The 21,904-nt window shown below is 42.8% G+C and overlaps 1 protein-coding gene across 1 annotated transcript; it reads left to right on the top strand.

Annotated features, from left to right (window-relative positions):
• Positions 1-9,137: 9,137 nt before the first annotated feature.
• Positions 9,138-11,112, top strand: LOC147886691 (uncharacterized). Its single transcript, XM_087395303.1, has 6 exons — positions 9,138-9,365; positions 9,497-9,652; positions 9,802-10,073; positions 10,170-10,334; positions 10,416-10,621; positions 10,737-11,112. The coding sequence occupies exons 1-6, from the start codon at positions 9,138-9,140 to the stop codon at positions 10,916-10,918; spliced, it is 1,209 nt and encodes a 402-aa protein (XP_087251429.1). The 3' UTR covers positions 10,919-11,112.
• The last annotated feature ends 10,792 nt before the right edge of the window (positions 11,113-21,904 follow it).

Raw genomic sequence — 21,904 nt, 5'->3', positions numbered from 1 at the left:
TAACTAAGGTGGCATACTAACTGAGCCACGAACTAGTGTAGATAAGGATAGCTGTCATCCAGCTATTATTCGTGGGCGGTGTACCAACTGCATCTGTAGCTAACAAGTCGGTGACATAAATGCACAACGGTCACCCTGGCATATCACGAGTGGAGCTCGATATCTCAACAAGTGATACATGAACCCACTTCTTTTGAGCAAGCCACAAGGCAAGCCATGGGAAAAGAAAAATGGGAGAAAGCCATGGATGAAGAAATGGATGCCTTGGAAGCAAGTGCTACAAGGGAATTGGTGCCTTTGCCTAAAGACAACAATGCAATTGGCTGCAAGTGGGTTTATAAGGTGAAGCACAATGCAGGTGGTTCTGTGAACAGATACAAATGGAGATCAATCACATGAAAATAATATTGAGCTTGAACACTAAACCCCAAAGAGATGGAGCTTCATTTTGAGAGATATTTATACATGTTGGTCTCCACAATCCGTAGGTATCTCCATGGTGGGGCCTCTTTTGTAGAAGACTTTTTGGACAAGAGCCCATCCACTTTTGTGGGGGGCCTCTTGGTTGTCAAGTTTGGTTGCTTGGGCTATTACACCTTTCGATTATGGTATGGTATTGTCGAATTTCCACTTAGGTATGCTCTCTACACAAAGTGAGGGAACCTTTTAGTCTCTTCACAAAGTGGGGGGACCTTTTGGGTCTCTCCACAAAGTGGGGGGACCTCAAAAAGTTCAGGCTTTTAGTCTGTCTCTCTCTAGATTTTGATTTTGCAAGTATGATTGTGAGAGTGCTCTCAATAGAAGTAAGAACGGAAGAGGGAGAGAGAGAAATAGAGAGCCACACAAGTTTTGGTGGGTGTAGAACCCCCTAATCTTCTTTTTCATTCATTTATATATGTGTTTGAGTATTGTACATAACCGGGGTAAAGGCACAATGATCTTTAACCCCCACAACCTCCCACTTAAAGGACAATGTACCTTTAAGGGAGAACAACCAGTGAGCATACTATCCAATGCCCTTCAATACATGACAATACTCAAACCGCTGACTAGGTAGACTCTTCGTTAGCATATCTGCAGGGTTATCATCTGTATGAACCTTGACAAGCTCTATGCGCTTGTCATCAAGTACCTCCCTGATGAAATGGTACCTGACCTCAATGTGTTTGGTCTTTGCATGAAAGACTGGATTCCTTGCTTTTCCTCGAATTGTAGATCATCTAGAGTGTCTAGACCACCTGATAGGTTTGTTCCAAGGGTAGACTATGTGATGCTTACTGATTGCGGGGAGCCTTCTTGGTACAGAGAGGCTATGATGCACGAGGATCAACGCAAGTGGGAGTATGCTATGTAATCAGAGATGAGTTGACTTATGAAGAATAAGACTTGGGACTTGGTTTCTTTGCCACATGGAAAGAAAGCATTGCCATGTAAATGGGTCTACAAAATGAAGGTCACAGGTGATGATGTGCCCAGGTACAAGGCCCATTTGGTTGCTAAAGGGTTCAAGCAAGAGAAGGGTGCGGACTTTGATGAGATATTCTCTCCAGTTGTGAAGATGACCACACTTAGATGCATGCTTGGACTAGTGGCATCAGAGGATATGGAGCTTATGCAGATGGATGTCAAGACAGGTTTCTTGCATGGGGATTTGCATGAGGAAATTTACATGGTGCAACCGGAAGGCTTTGAAGAAAAGGGCAAAGAGCATTTAGTTTGCAAGCTGAAGAAGAGTCTCTATGGTCTTAAGCAAGCGCCTAGAGAATGGTATCAAAAATTTGATGCTTTCATTCGGTCCCAGGGTTTTAGAAGGAGTGAAATTGATCACTGCCTCTACACTAAAAGGGCTAAGGATAATAGCCTGATAATCTTGGCACTATATGTGGATGATATGCTATTGGCTAGCAAGAATACTTATGAGCTAGATGCATTAAAGGCCAAGTTGCATGAGGCCTTTGATATGAAGGATTTGGGACTTGCAGGTCATATTCTTGGTATGCGCATCACGCGTGATTGGAGTAGGAAACTCATTTGGCTTTCACAAAAAGAGTATGTTACAAAAGTATTGCAGCGTTTCAATATGGAGGGGGGGAAGGGAGTGAGTACTCCATTGCCTCCATATGTGAAACTGAGTCATACAGATAGTCCCAAATCAGATGAGGAAAGGGCCATGATGGCCAATGTTCCTTATGCATCAGCAGTTGGGAGTCTTATGTATGCTATGATAGCTACTAGACCAGACATTGCATTTGCAGTGGGAGTTGTTAGCCGGTATATGGCTAATCTAGGAAAGAGGCATTGGGAGGCAGTTAAGTGCATCATGAGGTACATGAAGGGTACCACGGAGGTGTGCATCTGCTTTGGTAGAGGAGACATGCGTGTACTTGGGTACACAGATTCAGACTATGCAGGGCATGTGGATAGTAGGAGATCCACTTCTGGTTATGTGTTCACCTTTGCAGGTGGTGCAGTGTCGTGGATGTCTTGTGCATAGAAGTGTGTTGCTTTGTCTACCACAAAGGTTGAGTATGTTGCAGCCATAGAGGGTTGCAAGGAGGCTATATGGCTTGATCGGCTAGTGGGAGATTTGGGGATTCATACTGGTGTACTGACATTGCATAGTGATTCCATGAGTGCTATTAATGGAGGGCATGAACCAAATAACACCCACAGATTTTGAACCAACAGTAAACTTTATTGATTCTTGAATATCAGATCTCATCCTCCTTCTAAATGCATCTATAGAGGATGGATTAGGAATAGGCCATTCTTGACCATGAAAGTTAGGAAGAGGAATAGGACAGAAGCTTCCATATGCACCTTCTCTTTGAGTACTTGGTAGCATGCATTATAGAAATATACTTAACTCTCTTAAGGAGGAACAACACTGTCCAAAGGACATTAACTCCCTAATGTTTGAATGGAAATCCTGAAATGTTCTCGTAGGACTATCCAAGGGGTAGATTTTGACTTCAGTAGAAGGAAAGATATCCACATAGGGAGCAAAGAAAGATGCCAGTGGGCCAATCAATCCCTTTTCTCTCACTCTATATCTAGCTCGCTCAATTTTTTGTAAAACTATCCATCACACATGCACATACGCACACACACACACCACTCCTCTCTCTCTCTCTCTCTATATATATATATAAACATACACACACACACAGACACACACATACATACATTATACATACATACATATATATACATATATCTATTATTATTTTTTAATTTTATTTTCACTCCCTCCCCCCCTCTACTCTCTTCAACTTGTTGTCCCACCTGCATATCAGCCACATTTGGCTCATCATTTCCACCAATAGATGATCCATCATCTACCCTTGATTGTATACCTATGGGAGTACTTGGTGGTACCATTTCTTGCACATTTGGTGCATGGATAGCTTGTTGTCTACTAACATATGTAGGTGGATTCACATCCTAGAAAGTGATTCTCCTCATTTCCACATCCCTCATGGGTGTCTTATGTATCTTCTTTTCATTGAAGACTACATCATGGCTGCGTATGATCTTCTTTGCTTCTGGATCCCAGAGACGATAACCCATCTCTCCACTTTCACCATAACCCAGAAAGATGCATTTCCTAGACTTAGGATCTAGCTTCTTTCGAAGCTCTTTTGGCACATGTGCATATGCCTTACACCCAAATATATGCAAATGAGAGTAAGACGGCTTCTTGCCACTCCATGCCTCTTCAGGAATACCACCATCCAAACTCTTACTAGGTGATCTATTGATCACATGCACTATAGTCTTCATTGCCTCATCCCAAAAACCACCAGAAAGACTTGCATTGGAAAGCATGCATTGCAACCTTTCTTGAATGGTACGGTTCATCTTTTCTGCAACTGGATTTTGCTCTGGAGTACGAGGGGATGTGAGCTCCCTCTTGATCCCACGTGTATCACAGAAATGTTGAAAGTCATGAGAGAGATACTCTCCACCATTGTCAGTCCGTAGGCATTTAAGCGTTCTACCTGACTAATTCTCAACTAAGGCCAGCCATTTCTGAAATACCTGGAACACATCACTCTTCCAAGCTATAGCATAGGCCCACACTTTCCTAGTTGCATCATCAATGAATGTCACATAGTATTCAGCCCTGCCTAATGACCATGTAGGCATGGGACCACATACGTCTGAATGCACCAAATCAAGCTTTTCAAATTTTTTCCTTCCCCTTCTTTTATGGGCTGATTTAGTATGCTTCCCATAGAGACAGTGCTCACAAAATTCAAAATCAGAGAAACTCAAATGCGGTACATAACCCAAACCTGCAATGCCACAAAGAAGTGCTTGGCTGCTCAGGTATTGCAACAACATGATCAAATACCTCTAATACATGTAAGGGATACAAAGTCCCACACTTGGCACCCCTGGCCAAAAGCATAGAGCCCTTCAAAATTTTCCAAGTCTGAAAGCCAAAAGTGGTGTGAAAACCAGCATTATCTAGCTGACCCACTGAAATAAGACTCTTGGTCAACTTAGGCACATGTCTCACATGTTTCAAAATAGATGTAGACCCATTTGCAAAAGAAAACTTTATGTCACCTACTCCCACTATGTCACATGCATAGTCATTTCCAAGATACACACAACCTATCTTTCCACTGTGATAAGTGGAGAACCATTCCCTATGGGGAGTAACATGGAATGAAGCACCAGAATCCAAAATCTAATCCTGGGAATATGCATCATCTGAAGTGATAAGCAACTCTGTAGATAAACTAGACATGAAGAGAACGTCATTGTCACTATCATGTGTGACTGCATTGATCTCCTTGATCTTCACTTTTCCTTTGTCCTCCCTTGGACTCTCTTCCTTTTGATTTGCACCCCAATTCGCATTGTTTTTCTTATCCTTTTGCTCTCTTTTGAGCTTGTAGCAATCCTTTTTCATATGGCCCTTCTTGCCACAGTGGTAACACTCAATGTTCCGTGCCCTGGATTTGCTACGAGACTTCTCTCTTTCTTGGGACTTCCCCTTGAACTGTGATCTGCCCCTTTGCACATTTAAGGCTGCATCCTGCTTGTTGCCATCCATAGACTTCCGTCTAATCTCCTCAGCCAACAAGCTACCCACAACATCATCAAACTTCAGTACTCCACCAGGTGCAGAGTTACTGACAGCGAGCTGATAGCTGTGCGGAAGGTATCCCATGAGGATGGCAATGAACATAAGAGAAATATTGCCTTAGTCTCTGCATCAAAATTCATCTTCTGAGCCTGAAGCTGGCTAAACATAATATTGAATTCATTCAAGTGAGAAGCAATGGAGACCCCTTCCTTCATCTGCAGCTCAAACAACCTCTTCATGAGGTAAACTTTATCCACTGCCATGTGGCATAAATCTAAGGTTTTAAAACCTTAGAATGAAAATGCATAACAGAGAGACGAAATCGAATACACAAAAATCTATAACTTTGAAAATCCTCCACTGAATCACGTAAGAACTGACAGGTAGGGTTTTTGGGCATATGGAACGCAATGGGACAAACGGTTTTGGAAACCGTGGTCTCAATCACTGGGTCCAACACACGGACTGAAAAACGTTTTTGGAAATAGAGTTGTTTGTAAACTCCACCGGAGTGCGAATGATGAGCAACATAGAAGTTTTAGGACCTCCTGAGTCCACCGAAACTGACAAATCTGCAAATGGTTGCTCCAAACTTGAGTTCCAACACCCGAGCAGAAAAACGCAGAAACTGACATAGTGAGTCAGAAATCCAATGAAATGATCCCAGATTCAAGAATGAAGGTGTTTCCAAGCTCTTAAAGTGAAGTGGACACCAAAAGCAAGCAATAGTTGCCTCTACAAGTCAATACGGAGTCTCTGTCATCAAACGGAATAGGGAAAAGTTCAAAAAACGACTTTTTCTTTGAAAACACTTAACAGGCTCTCAAAACCACTTCGCAAAACTAAAGTGACTTTTCCAAAGGTTCCTCCAAGGTCTTTGCACACTCAGATGCAAGTAAAGTCACCCACAGAACTTCCCACAGAGTTTCTCCTTCCTCCCACAGAGCTGCTGAGCTTCAAGCATTCACGCACGCTCAGCTAGATCACCCGGGCTCTGATACCATTTGAGAGTGCTCTCAATGGAAGCAAGAACGGAAGATGGAAAGAGAGAAACAGAGAGCCACATAAGTTTTGGTGGGTTCAGAACCCCTAATCTTCTTTTTCATTCATTTATATATGTGTTTGAGTATTGTACATAACCGGGGTAAAGGCACAGTGACCTTTAACCCCCACAGATTGGATATTTTCTAGAGAGGATTTTGGCTATCCTCATCCTTTAAGATTCATCATACCATCTTTTAGGCTCAAGATATTACAAGCGGAGCTTTGTCGCTAGTATACACACACAATGCTCTCATCGTTGTTGCCCTAGATTGCACTTCTGGCCCTTGTTCCATAGCGTTAACAACAAGTTACAAGTAGAGCTTTAAGCACTTCTCTAATTTCTTTAAAAGAGCCCATTTTTAGGAGGAATCTTTAAAAGATTCAAAATATTTCTCCTAAGGTGAAAATATTACCCAAACAATCCACAATGGTATTTGTTCTTTGAATGATGTATTATGATTGAATCTTGTTGATTCTAATAGGTAGATTTTGGAAACGCATTCGTACCTATTACAAGAAAGAATTCACTGATACAAGTTTTTCAAGATGCCCTCGTGACATTCTCCTTCAAATATCTTTTCTTTGAACAATGATGAAAAGTACCTTGATATTGACATCTTATAATCTTTTTTAGACAAATGACAATCATTTACATCACCTCTTTCATATAATAAAATCTTAACCAAACTTTTTTGGGAGTTTAAGAAAAAAATAATAGCCAAATATTAATTGATTTTTTTTAAAAGCATGCATAGCCGTTCTTATTTTCTCAATGGTCACAAAAGGACGGCCATGCATGGTTACTATTTGTTTTTCTTTTAATGCTCAAATAAGGCTAGTCATGCATTGGCTGCCCTTTTATGCCCAAAAAAGGGTGGAACAATGTTAACCGTCCTTTTTCTAACAATTTAAAAAAAGGGCAACAAATTTTGGATTCCCTTTCTTATAGAGAAGCCCAGAAAAGGGGAGAAATTTGTTGGCCGTCCTTTAAATTAAGGGTGGGTCCAAAGGGTGAGCATCAAAGTTGTCATTTAAGAAGGCAATTTTTGGCTGCCCTTTTGCACTTTTTTCTTGTATTCAATGAGAGATATAAATAGAAGTTACTAATACTTCACAAAGGAGGCATTCAATTTGATTATTGGAGGGAGGTTCTACAACTCAAAATTTGAAACAAATGGCACAAACATAAGATTGAGATATGCATATCCATTGGTTTGTAGTATATTTGACCAACCTAGTGTAGTTGTAGGCTCTTTGAGTACCATTCTAGCCAAGCCATGATACAAGTAGGCATACATGCAATGCATGTTATTACCCATTTTGTTTCTACATGTAGGGCCATGTAGGAAAAGCAGAAATTAAGAATTCCCCCCTTATGAGTCAAACACTATATTAATGGATATAGCCTTGTGATGAATTCCTTTATGGGTGTCGGACACCTTTGAGTCGAACACTATATTAATGTATATAGCCTTGTGATGAAGGGAAATGCATCCCAATGAGTAGATTCCCTTATGCCATAAGAGGGATCTCATCCAACTAAGGTCCGAATTAGGATTGTTGTAAGATACGTCAGTTGAATTTAGCATAATGTTGTCTGGACGGTGATCCTCCATCTAATTTGTTGAGTCTTCTCTCAAGTTATTGTGTTGAATTGTGATTTTTGTAAATTAGTCAAGGTCCAAGGATGACTTGTTGTGCTATGAAACATTAAAAATATACTATATAGTTGTCACAAATGCGATAAACTTTGGCCTCGTTTCATTTAAGCTCTTAGGAATGGTAATCATTTCTTAGATTTAAGGTTAATATATCAAGGTATGTGACAAATGTACAAGGGGCTCCACTCCCCATTTTTGCACCTCCCCTTTCTTAATTAATGGGCTTCTCCCTCCTACTTTTTACCTCTAACCTATCCTCTCTTTCATGCTTCTTCTCCCCCCTTTTCTCTCCCTTCACTCCTTTTTGGCCACCCATAGGAAGGTCTTAGTGAAGATGTGTGATAAGAAAGGAAAAATAGGCATTTTTTTAGACATTTCTTTTTATTTTAAGGTGATTGGTCCACGTATGCTCCATTGAATTGTTTATGGCCTGTTGTAAGGGGCTTTCAATGCATGCATTTAGTGACTCTGTCTTCTTTGGCCTGCCCTCCCCCCCCTCTCTCTCTCGGCCACATGAATGAAATTCATCTTGTTCTCTACTCTCTTCATAGACCTCGCCTACTTCTCCCTCCTTTCTCTTCTTTCTTTTTAGGCCTCTCCTCTTGAGCCTCTTTTTGCTTCCTTTTGTCCCATTTGATTTCCTCATCCCTCTGCTCTTTGATTTGATTTCCTCATCCCTCTCCTCTTTGATTTTCTTTACTGATTTCCTCATCCCTCTCCTCTTTGATTTTCTTTACTTTTATGTTATCCCATAATAGGGTAAGGTGCTTTGCCACCTTGTTAACATATTTGTGCTTTTAGGGAATGACTCTACAAGCCTTCTATCTCATGGAGCAAAGGTCCAAGCACTGCTAAACAAAGTGTTAGAGGGCCTTCCAATGCTCTCAGAAGCTCTTAAAACTCACCCAAATTGTCATTTATTCCTCTTACATGCCACTCTCTTACTAAAGAATCTAGCTATGAGAGTTGCTAGATCAATGCTCACTAGCATAGCCAAGTCTAGAGCTTCCTCCAAGAGAGGAGTCATCCATGACAATCAAGGGTGACCATCTACTGAGTGCATATCTAAACTTCAAGCTTGGAGTTGGTAAAGCAAACGCTCACTAGGAGAGCCCTCGAGAGCTCCCTCCATGAGAGGGGAGTTGTTAAAGCAAAAGCGAGCATTTATATAGGAGTGGTAGGCAAATGATCATAGTTGGGTGTCGTTAGTACAAAGGCCAAAAATTTTATGTCATTTTGCAACTAAAAGACCGGTACACCTCGTAGTCTTTTCCTTATCGGACTGCTTCTTCTTCTTCTTCTTCTCCTTCTTCTTGTTATTGCGTTTGGCTATGGCGATCAGCAGCTTCCTGCTAGCTGCCTCCCAAGTCCTCCTCTCTACCTCCCTCCTCCTTCTATTTCTCCTTCCTCTCGCTCTCGCCCATCAATGCTCTGCAAACGAGCTGGGAGAGTCTGCCTGCCACACCCAGCAAGATTACGTTTGCTGGTGGGAGCAGGGCATTATTCGCAACAGCTCCAAGAAGAAGACTGGTTCGGCTTCCCCCAGTTGTGTCTTCATGGTCATTATCTTTATGTCTTTTCTCCTCTTACACGTCTTGTCTTTGCATACACGAAGGGACTTTATTCTCGGCTTCGTATCGCCATGAGGCTTTTTTAGGGCTGCTTACCGATGTTATTGAGTTTCCTGCAGGTGCGCGATCAAGCGTTTCTGGACATCTTGGCATTTGATTCAAAGCTGGAGTTCGTTGCTCATGCTGATGCGCACGAAGGTGGTGTCTATTTTCCAGACGACGATTCTTTCTACTTCGCAACTTCCAGAGAGATGAAACCCAAGCCAAATTCCAAGGTGAGAGCGATTGTGCACTTACACTCGTTTAGCTAAGCCGTGTTTTGTGTTGCAATTTGTAGAGTTTTGTACATCAAATTAGCATAGATGGATCCTTTTCACATCTGAAATCTCGCCAGCTCCCCTAACATTACATACCGCTGCTCCAGATCATGAAGGTGTACCTGGAGACTGGTAGAGTTGAAACCGTGAAGGCAGAAACAGAGGTTGCCAATGGGATGACCCTTGATAGAACGGGTTCTCTTCTTGTCTTACATCAAGGCATTGACGAAGCGGGAGGATACATCGAACGAATAGACCTGTCCACTCTGGAGAGCGAAATTGTGGCTGACAACTGGTTTGGCCATCCGTTCAACAGCCCGAATGATGTCGTCGTCAAGTCAGATGGCTCCATTTGGTTCACTGATCCGGATTATGGATGGTAGATTTCTTCTCCATGCTTGGACTTATCGAAATGGAAGCAGGGTTTTTCAAAATGCAAGCGTAACTTTGCTGATAGATAGGCCGGGTTATGCAGGGTACAAGGCTTCAAAAATCCTCCGAGAATGAACAATAAAGTGTACCGAATAAGCCCGTCAGGTGCAGTAGACGCTGTGGCGGAAGGGTTTGTGAAACCAAACGGGCTCGCGTTTTCCCCTGATGAGAGGCTTCTATACGTGACTGATACGGGAACCACAACAGGGTAAGGCAGTGTAAAGCTCGCATCTGAAGCTCAGAGACACTGAGAAGTACCGCCTGACTGGATCACGAACAATTACTGCAGGGACGAGGAGGGCAATGTAATCCCAACGCATCCGCACTCGATCACAGTCTTTGATGTGGGAAACGATGGAGCTCATCTGTGCAACCGCAGATTGTTTGCCTCCATAGCCTCATTGGATGGAAGCTACGATGGGTTGGGCTGTCCGGATGGTTTAAAAGTGGACACGATGGGTAGGGTATACACAGCAAACAAAGATGGAGTTCAAGGTAAGGCATATAAGGAAGCTTTAAATAATTCGTATGGTTGTGTGGGGTATGAATTGAGAAGATGGGTTCGATGACGATCAACCAAACGCGTAAAATTTGCGTTGGATGTATGCAGTTCTGAGCGAGGAAGGCAAACTGCTTGGATTGATTCGCGTACCAGGAGCTTCCAACATGGGCTTCGCAGGACGAAACCTGGACGAGCTTATCATCATGAACGATACCACCATCTTGCTCGTGCACCTCGTTGCTCGTGGAGCAGGGCTGCACTACGCAAGCCCGCTTCTTCTCTCGCTCTAGCCCCGTCTCACCACTCTTCTTCTTCTCCTCCTTCTTCCTCGTTTCGTTGCAGCTCGTTGCTGCTGCTTGTTCCTGTCCGCTGCTGGGTCCCGACTTTTGTCTCGATCGTCATTCCTCAATAGTGTCCTTTTGCCGTGTTAATTACACACCATTGACGCCACATTTCTACAGGTCTGCATACAATTGTTGTATAAGTTTTCTCTGAATTCAGCTAGCCGATGACAGTGTAGAAAGGAGTCTTTCATTACATTACATAAGAGTGTGGACATACTTGCGAAATTGCGTATACTATCGTACTGACGACACTTTTACTACGAGTCGCATATTTTGTGATGGTCCAACGATCGCCACGTAGTCACCGTCCTAACCGTCCAAGTCTGATGTAAAGACCTTGAATGGCACCCTAGAATGGCCTTGAATCTCGAGAAGGATCAAGCCCTAGAAAACACAAGCCACATTGAGCACCTATTTGTTGCTAGCTTAGAATATCCATTGTCGGGTAAAGCCATGCAATATCATGCTTTCTTGAGGACCAATGGATCTGCTCCACGGTTGCTAGCTTAGAATATCCATTGTCGGGTAAAGCCATGCAATATCATGCTTTCTCGAGGGCCAATGGATCTACTGCACGGGGATGGGAATAAAAGCAAGTGAAGCCATGCGATATCATGCTTTCTCGAAAGCCGAAGAATCGAGCTATTTTGGAGATCAAAACGCTTCTTGAAAGGAGGTGTGCCTTCACATTCCTTTATGGGCATGAAAGCATCTCAAATATGCAAACTTGTCACATTCTCAAATTTTTACTTGAGGTTTCCCAAAAGTGTACTTTGTGAAGTTAAAGATAAATGTCCATTATTTATACATGTGTGTTTTTAAATAATCTTATATTTGAAAGTTTACACGTTATATTATGTTTTGTTCCCTCATAGAGATAGACTTGTGGTTGAAAATATCCTTCTCTCTTAACTAAGATGCTATGCTACAAATTTGTAGGCAACCCTTAGCAAGATGTAACATACACACCTTGGTTGCCCTTAAGAAATTTAAGCTAGAAAATATCTCAAGTCAAAGGCATAGAATTTAATTGTATCTAGCAAAACAATGAAAAAAATATAGCGGAGGTAAACATGAGGTAACATAGGGGTGAATTAGGGGCGACATAGGTGTGAACAAGGAGTGAACAAAGGTGTGAACAAGGAGTGAACAAGGGGTGAATAAGGGGTGACATAGGGGGGTGAACAAGGGTGAACAAGGGATGAAGGTTGAACAACAAGTGAGATAGGGGTGGACATGGAGTGACATAGGGGTAAACAAGGGGTGACATAGATGTGAACAAGAGTGAACAAGGGGTGATAGAAGGGTGAACATGTGGTGACATAGGGGTGAACATGTGGTGACATAGGGTTGAACAAGAAGTGACAGAGGGGTGAACAAAGGGTGACATAGGTGTGAACAAGAAGTGAACAAGGGGTGACAGAGGGGTGAGGGGTGAAGAAGAGGTGAACAATGGTGAACCCAAGGTGAACTAAGGTTGAACAAGGAGTGACATACTAGTTGAACATGAGGATGAACAGAGAGTGACAAAAGAGGTGAACAAGGATTAACCCAAGGTGAACTAAGGGTGAACAAGGAGTGACATAGGGTTGAACAAGAGGGTGAACAGAGAGTGAGAGAGGGGTGAACAACGGTGAACCGAGGGTGGACTAAGGTGACATAGGGGTGAGTATGAGAGTGAATGAAGGGGTGAACAAGGGTGACATAGGTGACCAAGAGTGAACCCAGGGTGAACTAAGGGTCAACAAGAAGTGACAGAGAGTTGAACATGAGGGTGTACAGACAGTGATGACAGAGGGGTGAACAAGGGGTAAGGAGAAGCGATGTTCCAAATCCCACACTTGGAATTTTAAGGGGAATGGTTACACCAAGCCACATAGTCACTTGTTATTTCCATCTTAGCTAGAAAGAAAGAAGCTACAATAACACATTATCCAAAAGAATACAAGCTTGGTAGGAATATAGAAAGAGATGCACTCTTTTTTTTAATAAATAAAAATCAAATAAAAGAAAAGGCAATCATCATCCATAGAGAAAGTCTCAATGAGCATGATACTTCTTTACTCATGAGCCATTCATAGGTGCTAGTAGCATTTTGCCCTCCAAGGTAGTCAAGTAAACCCCTTCAATGGGAATAATCCTTGGTATAAAGAAAAGGACTGTACAACCATTGACAAGTTTGGGCTTGTGCTTCAAAATCTTACTGGAACAAAGTAACACCAAATCACTCACTTTGAATTCACGATTGTGAAAGTTCCTATCATGCCATGCATTTTGCCTATGCTACCTCTCTACAATGCTTCCTCTAGGGCTTCAAGATCCCGCAACCTTTTGAGGGTTCATGCCTCCAAGCTATCATCCATCTCTATCATGACCCTAGTAGTCTCCATGTGAAACTCATAATCATAACCGCCTCCAGGCTATAAACTAAGTGAAATGGTGAGTACCTCGTGCTAGCCTTATATGTTCTCTTATAGGAAAAAAGAGCGGCCAGTAGTAAAATATCCCAATCTGCTAAGGAATTAAGGCATAAATGAGTCAAGATATGACACATGGTCCGATTCGAGCTCTCAGCCAAGCCATTGGCATGAGCGTAGTATAAACTAGATGTCTTGTGGATGATTTGTAGTTGGTTGATGAGGTCAGCCATTACATCATTGAGTAAGTGGGTGCCTCTGTCACTCATCAATTCCACAAAGCATCCAAATCTAGAGATGATTTTATCATACATGAATGAGGCTACAACTTGAGCGGTGCATTTCTTCATGGTCTTAGCCTCAACCCACTTGGTGCCATAATCTGTAGCAACCAAAGCGTACTTGTTCCCTTGCCAAGTGGCAGGAGAGGTGGGTCCAACAAAATCTATAGAAGGGTCACACAGGGCTGAAAGGATTAAGGGGAAGGTACTCTCATTGGGTAGGCTTTGGTCTAGCTCTTTGACATGAGTCACAGCGGCACACATGAGCATAGCAGCCTTGGAACAACTTTGGCCACCACAACCCCATGTGCATAATTTTTTTAGCAGTGGCCTCTAATTCCATATGGCCACCCCCCATGCTTGAGTGAGCCTCTTCAAGGATGGCTTGTGTTTCGTGAGGGAGCACGCACCACCTCAGGATGTGGTCTTTCCCCCAACTTGTACAACTGCCCCACAATCATTTTGAAGGGGGTAGCCTGAACCATCTGTTTCTACCTTGTGCTAGGGTTGTCCCTTTAGAGAACTCACCCACGGACAGCAAATGTACAATGTTTGCATACCATGGTGGAAAGCAGTCGACAGCAAACAAACAGTCATCTCTTAGCATTGTGATATCAAAGAGTCCTGCATCCTGCAAGTCGCCCTCAAGTCCTATGGTTGCTTCACTCGAAGTGATCCATGACAAATGATCTGTAGGTTGATGCGATCTTCCTGCTCTCACTACAATGTCAAAGTCAAATTCTTGAAAAAGAAGTATACACCTACTCAATCTACCCTAAGCATGGGTTTGTTCAATAGATATTTGAGAGCCTGATGATCAGTAATGATAATAAGTTCTTACTAGCCAAGAGATAGTGCTGATACTTTGTCATGGCATAAACCATGCCAAGGCCCTTGCATTCAATGGTGCTATAATTTATTTCTTCTCCATTGAGTTGCCTCCTAGCAAAGTACATAGGTACAAAATGTGCAAAAGGAGGTCGAAGTAGGTACCTTTAATTCGAGGGACATTCCTAGTAACCATGGCTAGAACCCTTGCACTCTGTGCCATATGCCACTTCTTATCTAAGCTTCAAAGGGTGACTATCCATCCACCCTTGTTCTGTCTTTCAAACTTTCTTTGATTTCTTCTAACTCCTTCTTGAGTTGTTGCAATGCCAGTGAGCCCTCTTCTCTTGGAAGTTGGGTGGTCGAAGTGTGTGATGAGGCAAAACTTAACTGAGACCATTCCATCTTCATTGCTTCCCTCAAGAAGTCTTGTAGTGAGGCATGCTCAGGGAGTTTGTCGACCGCCCTTATAGCAATGGTGGAAGGTAATGCTTTCAAAAACCACCCCTTTATGACAACATCATTGGGTGGTACATGACATCTTCGCGGCCTGGACCCTCATCCTTGTGTACATCTCTAAGATGCTTTTGCTAGACTTCATGTTATCAATGGGAAAACTCCTGGACAATCATATGTTCAAACTTTTCCAACTTGAAAGTCCATAAGAGTTCCTCCCTTAGGTCTATCCAAGTCTTGAAATGGTCAGGGGGAAATTGACTATACCATACATCATCCTCCAATGACGAGGGAAAGATGTGAAGGAAGGCATGCTCACTATCCACACCTTTAGCTCTACATACCATGAGAAATTTCCTCACATGAGCTTTCGCATCCTCATGGAGGTGGCCTTTGAGCGTCTAAGTCTTCACATGGACCTTGTTGAGTAACTCAATAAGTATGGCTTTTTCTATAGGACTAAGAACCGCCATCCCGTTCCCAGAGGCTGAAGTGGGTGCAAGAGTTGAAGGGCCTCCCGATGGGGTAGTCATGAATGTGGGTGCTACGGAGGATGAGACAACACCTCCTGCTACTGATGTAGCCATAGAGGAAGTATACAAAAATGATACTACATATGCCGAGGACCTTAGTATTTTAGAGGGGAAGGGTGAGAACATAGTGTAAGAAAACAATACAACGTCTATGCTCAACAGATAACATGATCTCGTATGTAAGAGAGAAAAGCAGATAGTATAGAGAATCAAAAAATTGATTACTGTAAAACTAATACAATAGATGGCGCTGCCTCCCAGCTGTGCGCTCCTCTGTGAGAAGCTTCGATGGCATGCTGGAAACAATAGAGGACGGAGGCTGGATGCTAAGGAATCAAGGTTGATGTAGCCAGTGATGATTATGGGCTTCACAGGCTTGCTCTTATATAGCCATGAGTCATAGTCAGTTAGACCCAATTGGGAGACCGACCCAGTCGGCCCAAAACGATCAATTTGAGGTCGGTCCCGAAATAGGCCACCAACCACACGTTAGATCCATGATGCAAAATAGAGCAACTAACCTACGGCGGACTCCATTCGGCCCAAAGCCATTCGGGATCATCTAGGACTCCAAACGGGCCCCACAGCCCGAGAGTGGGCTACCCTGGGAAATGCTCTGTCTACCCTCAGTGTGGTCAGTCATGAGATGCCTTCCCATACTTGCATGTAGCCTAGTTGGCAGTGTGCCAACTCTATCTGAATCCGTCCACCCATCAGGCCACACATGGCCCCCATCTGGTGTCCAAACTAGGACCTACCGGATAACCTAGCTACTCATATGCCTTCTCCTCATATGGGAGGCTTATAAGTAGAGTTAGCTGGTTCCCGCGTAGTTACATGAGAGTGGATCATTGATATCTAACACCCCCCCTCAATGTCCACCTGCAAGTGAACTTACTTTTTTGACACAATGCCAAGTCGATGAAGATGGTTGTCCAACAAGTCTCTTCCAAGAGCCTTCGTGAAGATGTCCGCATCATTCTTTGTAGTCGAACAATACAATAAGTCGACCTCTCCATCCATGATGAGCTTGCATATAAAGTGATATTGAATCTCAATGTGTTTTGTGCGAGCGTGGAACACAGGGTTCTTTGCAATTGCCATGCAACTCTAATTGTCACATGATAACTGCATAGGCTTGTCCTGCACTGCACCCATGTCACCTAAAATCATCCTCAACCACACTGCCTCTATCAGAAACTAGAAGCGGAAGCATAAAGGAGAGAGGAGGGAGAAGAATACGAAGAGACTAATCCCGTACTACACCCAATTGCCCCCCCCCCTCGCAGTCACACAACCTACCCATGCACCCTGGGTGAGCACACCCACAACAAGGCCCTCTCTAGATGCACACATGAGATGCCCTATTCTAACACCCTCTCTGCAGCTCAGGTGTGTAGAAAATACCATAGAAGAATGCTGATGAAGGTGCATTCATGGACAGTCCAGCATCGTGAATACTGGATACACCTCGGAAAGAGCACCTGTCTACCTTGCATCTCAGAATACACTGTCACCACAAACAGAGGAGGATCTGCTTGCCCACTTGCCCACTCTTGCTTCCCTGATGTGGAACCTTGAGCTATGTACACAACATGCTCTATATCGTCCCCTATCAGTCAAAATGAACACATCATGCCTCGAATGATGAACTTGGAACACATCCTGTACATATCCACTTCCATACCATGCAGTGACCTGGGAACTCATCCTATTCAAAAGTTGGTACCGCGCCAAAGTAATTTCAACACAAGCTACTGCTAGCCCATTCTCCGATCCACAAGCGCTCTCTGGCCGTGACAAGTAGGGGGAAACTCACTGCTCAAAAAAGTTCTGGGACATGACAATCCTGAGCAAGGTCTGCTCTTGGATTATCACCCTGTGCCTTTGTCGATGAAGTTGGTTCACTCTTTTTAGATTTGTTCTTGTCCTTAGACCAACAATCTTTTGCTCGATGACCTTTCTTCCTGCATTCAAAGGACTTACCCTGGAATTTTCTCTTCTCTATCGACATCGCGAGTGCCTGCTCATCACCTTGAGACCCCTTCAGCTTACCCTAGGACACAAGGACAGTTTCCTCCTCCATGAGAAGAGAGCAGAGATCTTCCAAATCCAACTGATGGCTCGTGACCTGGCACCGCAAGGATCAAGCAACCATGTCATACTGCTCCGAAAGCTTCGTGAGGATAAGTGCAGCCAACTGTCCATATGACAAAGCAACACCCATTACTGCTAGCTGATCATGAATGATCTTCACCTTGACCAAAGACTGCTGCATCGAGCCAGAAATCAATATTGTAAAGCTGACCTTGCAATGTGATAGCTCACATAAATTATGAATTTCGTTCGGCGACCTTCCACGTCAGAGAAATTAGGCAATGGTGCCCACAAACCCACGCAACAATCGCCTTCTTCCTAATGCTATTTTGTGCAATATGATTTGATGGAGTAGCCATTCCAAAATTCCTCTAAGCCACGCTTGCACAATAGCATGAGCTAGCCCTTGTCCAGATTTGAAGTGAAATGGTCCACCAGGGAGGGAGAAATAGATGAAAACCAGTCGATATTCAAGCTCCTAGCTATGGCCACGTGACACGACATTTTTCCTCTCTTCTTCAGTGGCTCTTCTCTAGTATACCAGCTTTATTTCTACCAAGAAAGCCCTCTTTTCTTTGCTTTGAAGAGTGTGTTACAAGCCCTCCAAGATCAAGCCTCTGTTTTGGACAGTTTTGACAATGTTGTGAGTTTGGTGCTACATTAGATGGTACTTTGGCATTTTTGATGTTTTAAAATGTTGAATAGCATTAGTACAATTGTGGCTACAACTTTCCTTTAGGTTGCTATACCTGGATTTTCTTGGAATACTTTCATTTAGCCACCTCTATGAAGCATGCAAGTTGAAGTATCATTTCCATTATGATTTTTAGTATGGAATTTAGTTACAAGTCTTTGCTACACTAAATGCTTGTACTTTGAAGCCTTTCAACTCTTTCTAGCCTTGTAAGAGAGTAGACACTGCCCATTTTGGGTTAGACCCTCTCATGGCCACCTTCTTGAATATTGATAAGTTCAATGGTAAAGGCTCTCACACATGGCAGATGAAAGTTAAGTTTTCATTGATGAGGGAAAACCTCTGGGAGCTTGTCAAACTTGCTTTAACTTCTTCTTCAACAGCCTCTAATGCTGGAGAATCCTCAGCTCCTGCATGCTTGGCATGAGATCTTGCTAGAGAGGAGAAAGCCTATGGCATTATTGCTCTTGGCTTAGGAGATGACTATATTCATCACATTTCTGACTTGGAGTCTCTTGAAGCTTGGCAGAAGCTTGATATTATTTTTGGTGCTAGCTCTCACATCTCAAAATTGTCACATAAGATTGCTTTCTTTGAATTAAAGATGGCTAGTGGCACTCCTTTGGCTGCTCATGTTAATCACATGTGGAGTCTCATGACTCAACTTGCTTCTATCAACTCTCCAATCACTACAGATGATGCAATGGTAGTATTGCTCAAAAGTATGCCTGAAGATTATGATCATGTTGTTACCACATTGAAAAATCTTCCTAATCCTACTCTTGAAGGTCTTATTGCTGCTCTTCAAGAAGAAGAAAGGCACAAGGAACTCTGAAGAGGCAATGACACAGCCTATGCCATAAAAAGTCAAATGGGCAAGTTTCAACCTTGCAAACATTGTGGGAAGACTAATCACCTCTCAAAAGATTGCTTCAAGATCAATCCTTGCAAATATTGTGGCAAAAACAATCACCATGAAAAGTTTTGTAAGGCCAAAAAGGAAGCAATTACAAAACCATAAACTGCCAATTTACTTTCAGTTGATGTGCCTCCACAAGATGAGGCCTCCTATGATGATTATGCTTTTTAAACCATCTCCATATATGCTCCAGATCTCTCTTTTATGTTGAGTCAAGGTACTCTGCTTAGACAGTCCTCCAAAATGAATGGAATAAACTATTGTGTTCTTTGTAAACACCTCTGGTCACCATATGATGTAGGCCATGTCTATGTGTTTTGCTCCATGGTACCTCCTGCAAACATTGTGTGCATGTACATGTAGGGGAGATAACCATTGGAAGATCTTATGTATCCCTTTGTTTACTTCACACCCTTGGGAACCCTTGCTAGCATGAGATTTTAGCCATAGATTTATCCTTGACCACCATGAGATGGCATGAGAAACTATCCAACTTGAAGGTGCCACACTCTCTAGCATTCTAAGTTGCCCTGTATCCATTCCCATTGGAATCCTCTTATGGAATTGTCCCAATCTCTGGGAGAGTTTCAAAGGATGGATTGAATTAGCAAATCCCCCTTCACCTATGGAAGACATTGAAGATATCCTTATGTGGATGGGTGAAAGAGATGGTTAAAGCAACATCACCGTGCCTTTGATCCATAAAGCACATGATGAAGTCCAAGCCATTGTGAATGGTGGAGCAAGTGTGAATGTACTAGCCAAGGATCTCCATGATGAATAGGGTCTCCCACCAATGCAAAATGCTCATTTTAACATACGCCTTGCACATGATTCATGTGCAAAGCCCCTGGGTTAATGGAGTATCCACAAAAGTAGTAGGAGCATGCTTTACTCTTTAGTTTACAATCTGGATCTCCCCAAAGAATCCTATCATATATTGCTTGGACATCCTTGGTTGCATGAAGCATCAGTCCTCCATGATTGTGGAATCGATAGATTGACAATACAAAATCATGACATAGCAATAAGTGTTGGTAAGCTGAAAGGAAAGCAAGGAGGGAACACAAACTCAGAATACTTGCATTACTTGCATTATGGAATGAAGAAGAGTGAGGTCCTTAAGTAGGCACCTCATACATGCTCACTGACATCACTGATGACTTCAGAGCTCCACAATGATCTCCTCAATCTGCTCCTAGATTCTCTTAATCATCCTATGTGGCTCTCCACCACCTAACTGTGCTTGTGGGCACCTAACTGTGCCTCTAGCACTCACACATAGAAACCAAGGTGTGCCTGAGGCATACACCTTGAGATATCCCAACAAACCCCCCCTCAAGGGAATGCCTCAAGCTATGTCAAGGATACATCTAGTCTCATAGTTTCTCATGCCATCTCATGGTGGTCAAGGATTAATCTATGGCTAGGTTCTCATGCTAGCAAGGGTTCCCTTGGGTGTAAGGTAAACAAAAAGGGATACAAAAAGACCTTCCAATGGTTATCTCCCCTGCATGTACATGCACACAATGTCTGCAGGAGGTACCATGGAGCAAAACATACACATGGCCTACATCATAAGGTGACCAGAGGTGTTTACAAAACACACAAAAACACAATAGTTTATTTCATTCATTTTGGAGGACTATCCAGGCTGAGTACCTTGACATAAAAAGAGAGATCTGGAGCATACATAGAGATGATTTAAAATGCATAATCTTCATGGGATGCCTCATCTTGTGGAGGCTCAACTGAAAGTAGATTTGCACTTTCTTTCTTTTCTTTGGCTCTGCAAAACTTCTCATTATGGTTGTTCTTGCCACAGTGCTTGCATGGATTAATTTTGAAGCAGTCCTTTGAAAGGTGATTTGTCTTTCCATAGTGATTGCAAGGAGTATACTTGCCCTTCTGGACTTTTATAGCATAAGCAGTGTCATTGCCTTTCCTGAGCTCCATATGCCTTTCTTCTTCTTGGAGAGCAGAGATAATACCTTCAAGATTAGGATTAGGAAGATTTTTCAAAGTGGTAAATATGTGATCATAATCTTCAGGCATGCTCTTAAGTAACACTGCCATAGCATCATCTGGAGAAATAGGAGAATTGATAGAAGCTAATTGAGTCATAAGACTCCGCACATAGTTGACATGAGCTGCTAAAGTAGTACCACTAGCCATCTTCAATTCAAAGAAAGAGATTTTAAGTGATAGTTTAGAGATGTGAGAGCTAGCACCAAAAATCATGTCAAGCTTCTGCCAAGCTTCTGAAGGAGACTCCAAGTCAGAGATATGGTGAATATAATCATCTCCTAAAGCAAGAGCAATGATACCATATGCTTTTTCTTCTCTAGCTGGATCCCTTGCCGATCGTGTCGGAGTTGAGGATTTTCCAGCATTGGAGGCCGTAGAAGAAGTGGTAGGAGTAGGTTTGACAAGTCCCCATAAGTTCTCCCTCATCAATGCAAATTTCACCTTCATCTGCCATGTGTGGAAGCCCTTTCCATTGAACTTCTCTAGATTCAATAGGGTAGCCATGAGAGGGTCTAACCCAAATATTGGGCAGTGTCTATCTCTCTTACAAGGCAAAAAATAACTGAAAGACTTCCAAAATATGAGCACTTGATGTAGCAAAGTCTAGTGACCAATATTCAATCAATGATGCTTCTGCTTACATGCTTCATAGAAGTGGCTAAAATGAATACTTTCCAAT

Source organism: Dipteris shenzhenensis, chromosome 24 (genome assembly GCF_047967505.1).
Source record: "Dipteris shenzhenensis isolate YYH24624 ecotype China chromosome 24, Dip_SZ_1.0, whole genome shotgun sequence".
NCBI lineage: Eukaryota > Viridiplantae > Streptophyta > Polypodiopsida > Gleicheniales > Dipteridaceae > Dipteris > Dipteris shenzhenensis.
This window is presented reverse-complemented; position numbering and strand designations above follow the sequence as displayed.

Bases quoted from the DNA above. Each gene is read 5' to 3' on its own strand.
- LOC147886691 (XM_087395303.1), top strand. From the start codon at position 9,138: ATGGCGATCAGCAGCTTCCTGCTAGCTGCCTCCCAAGTCCTCCTCTCT. The intron at 10,074-10,169 runs GTAGATTTCTTC...CGGGTTATGCAG, and splicing joins ACTGATCCGGATTATGGATG to GGTACAAGGCTTCAAAAATC. The intron at 10,622-10,736 runs GTAAGGCATATA...GGATGTATGCAG, and splicing joins AAACAAAGATGGAGTTCAAG to TTCTGAGCGAGGAAGGCAAA.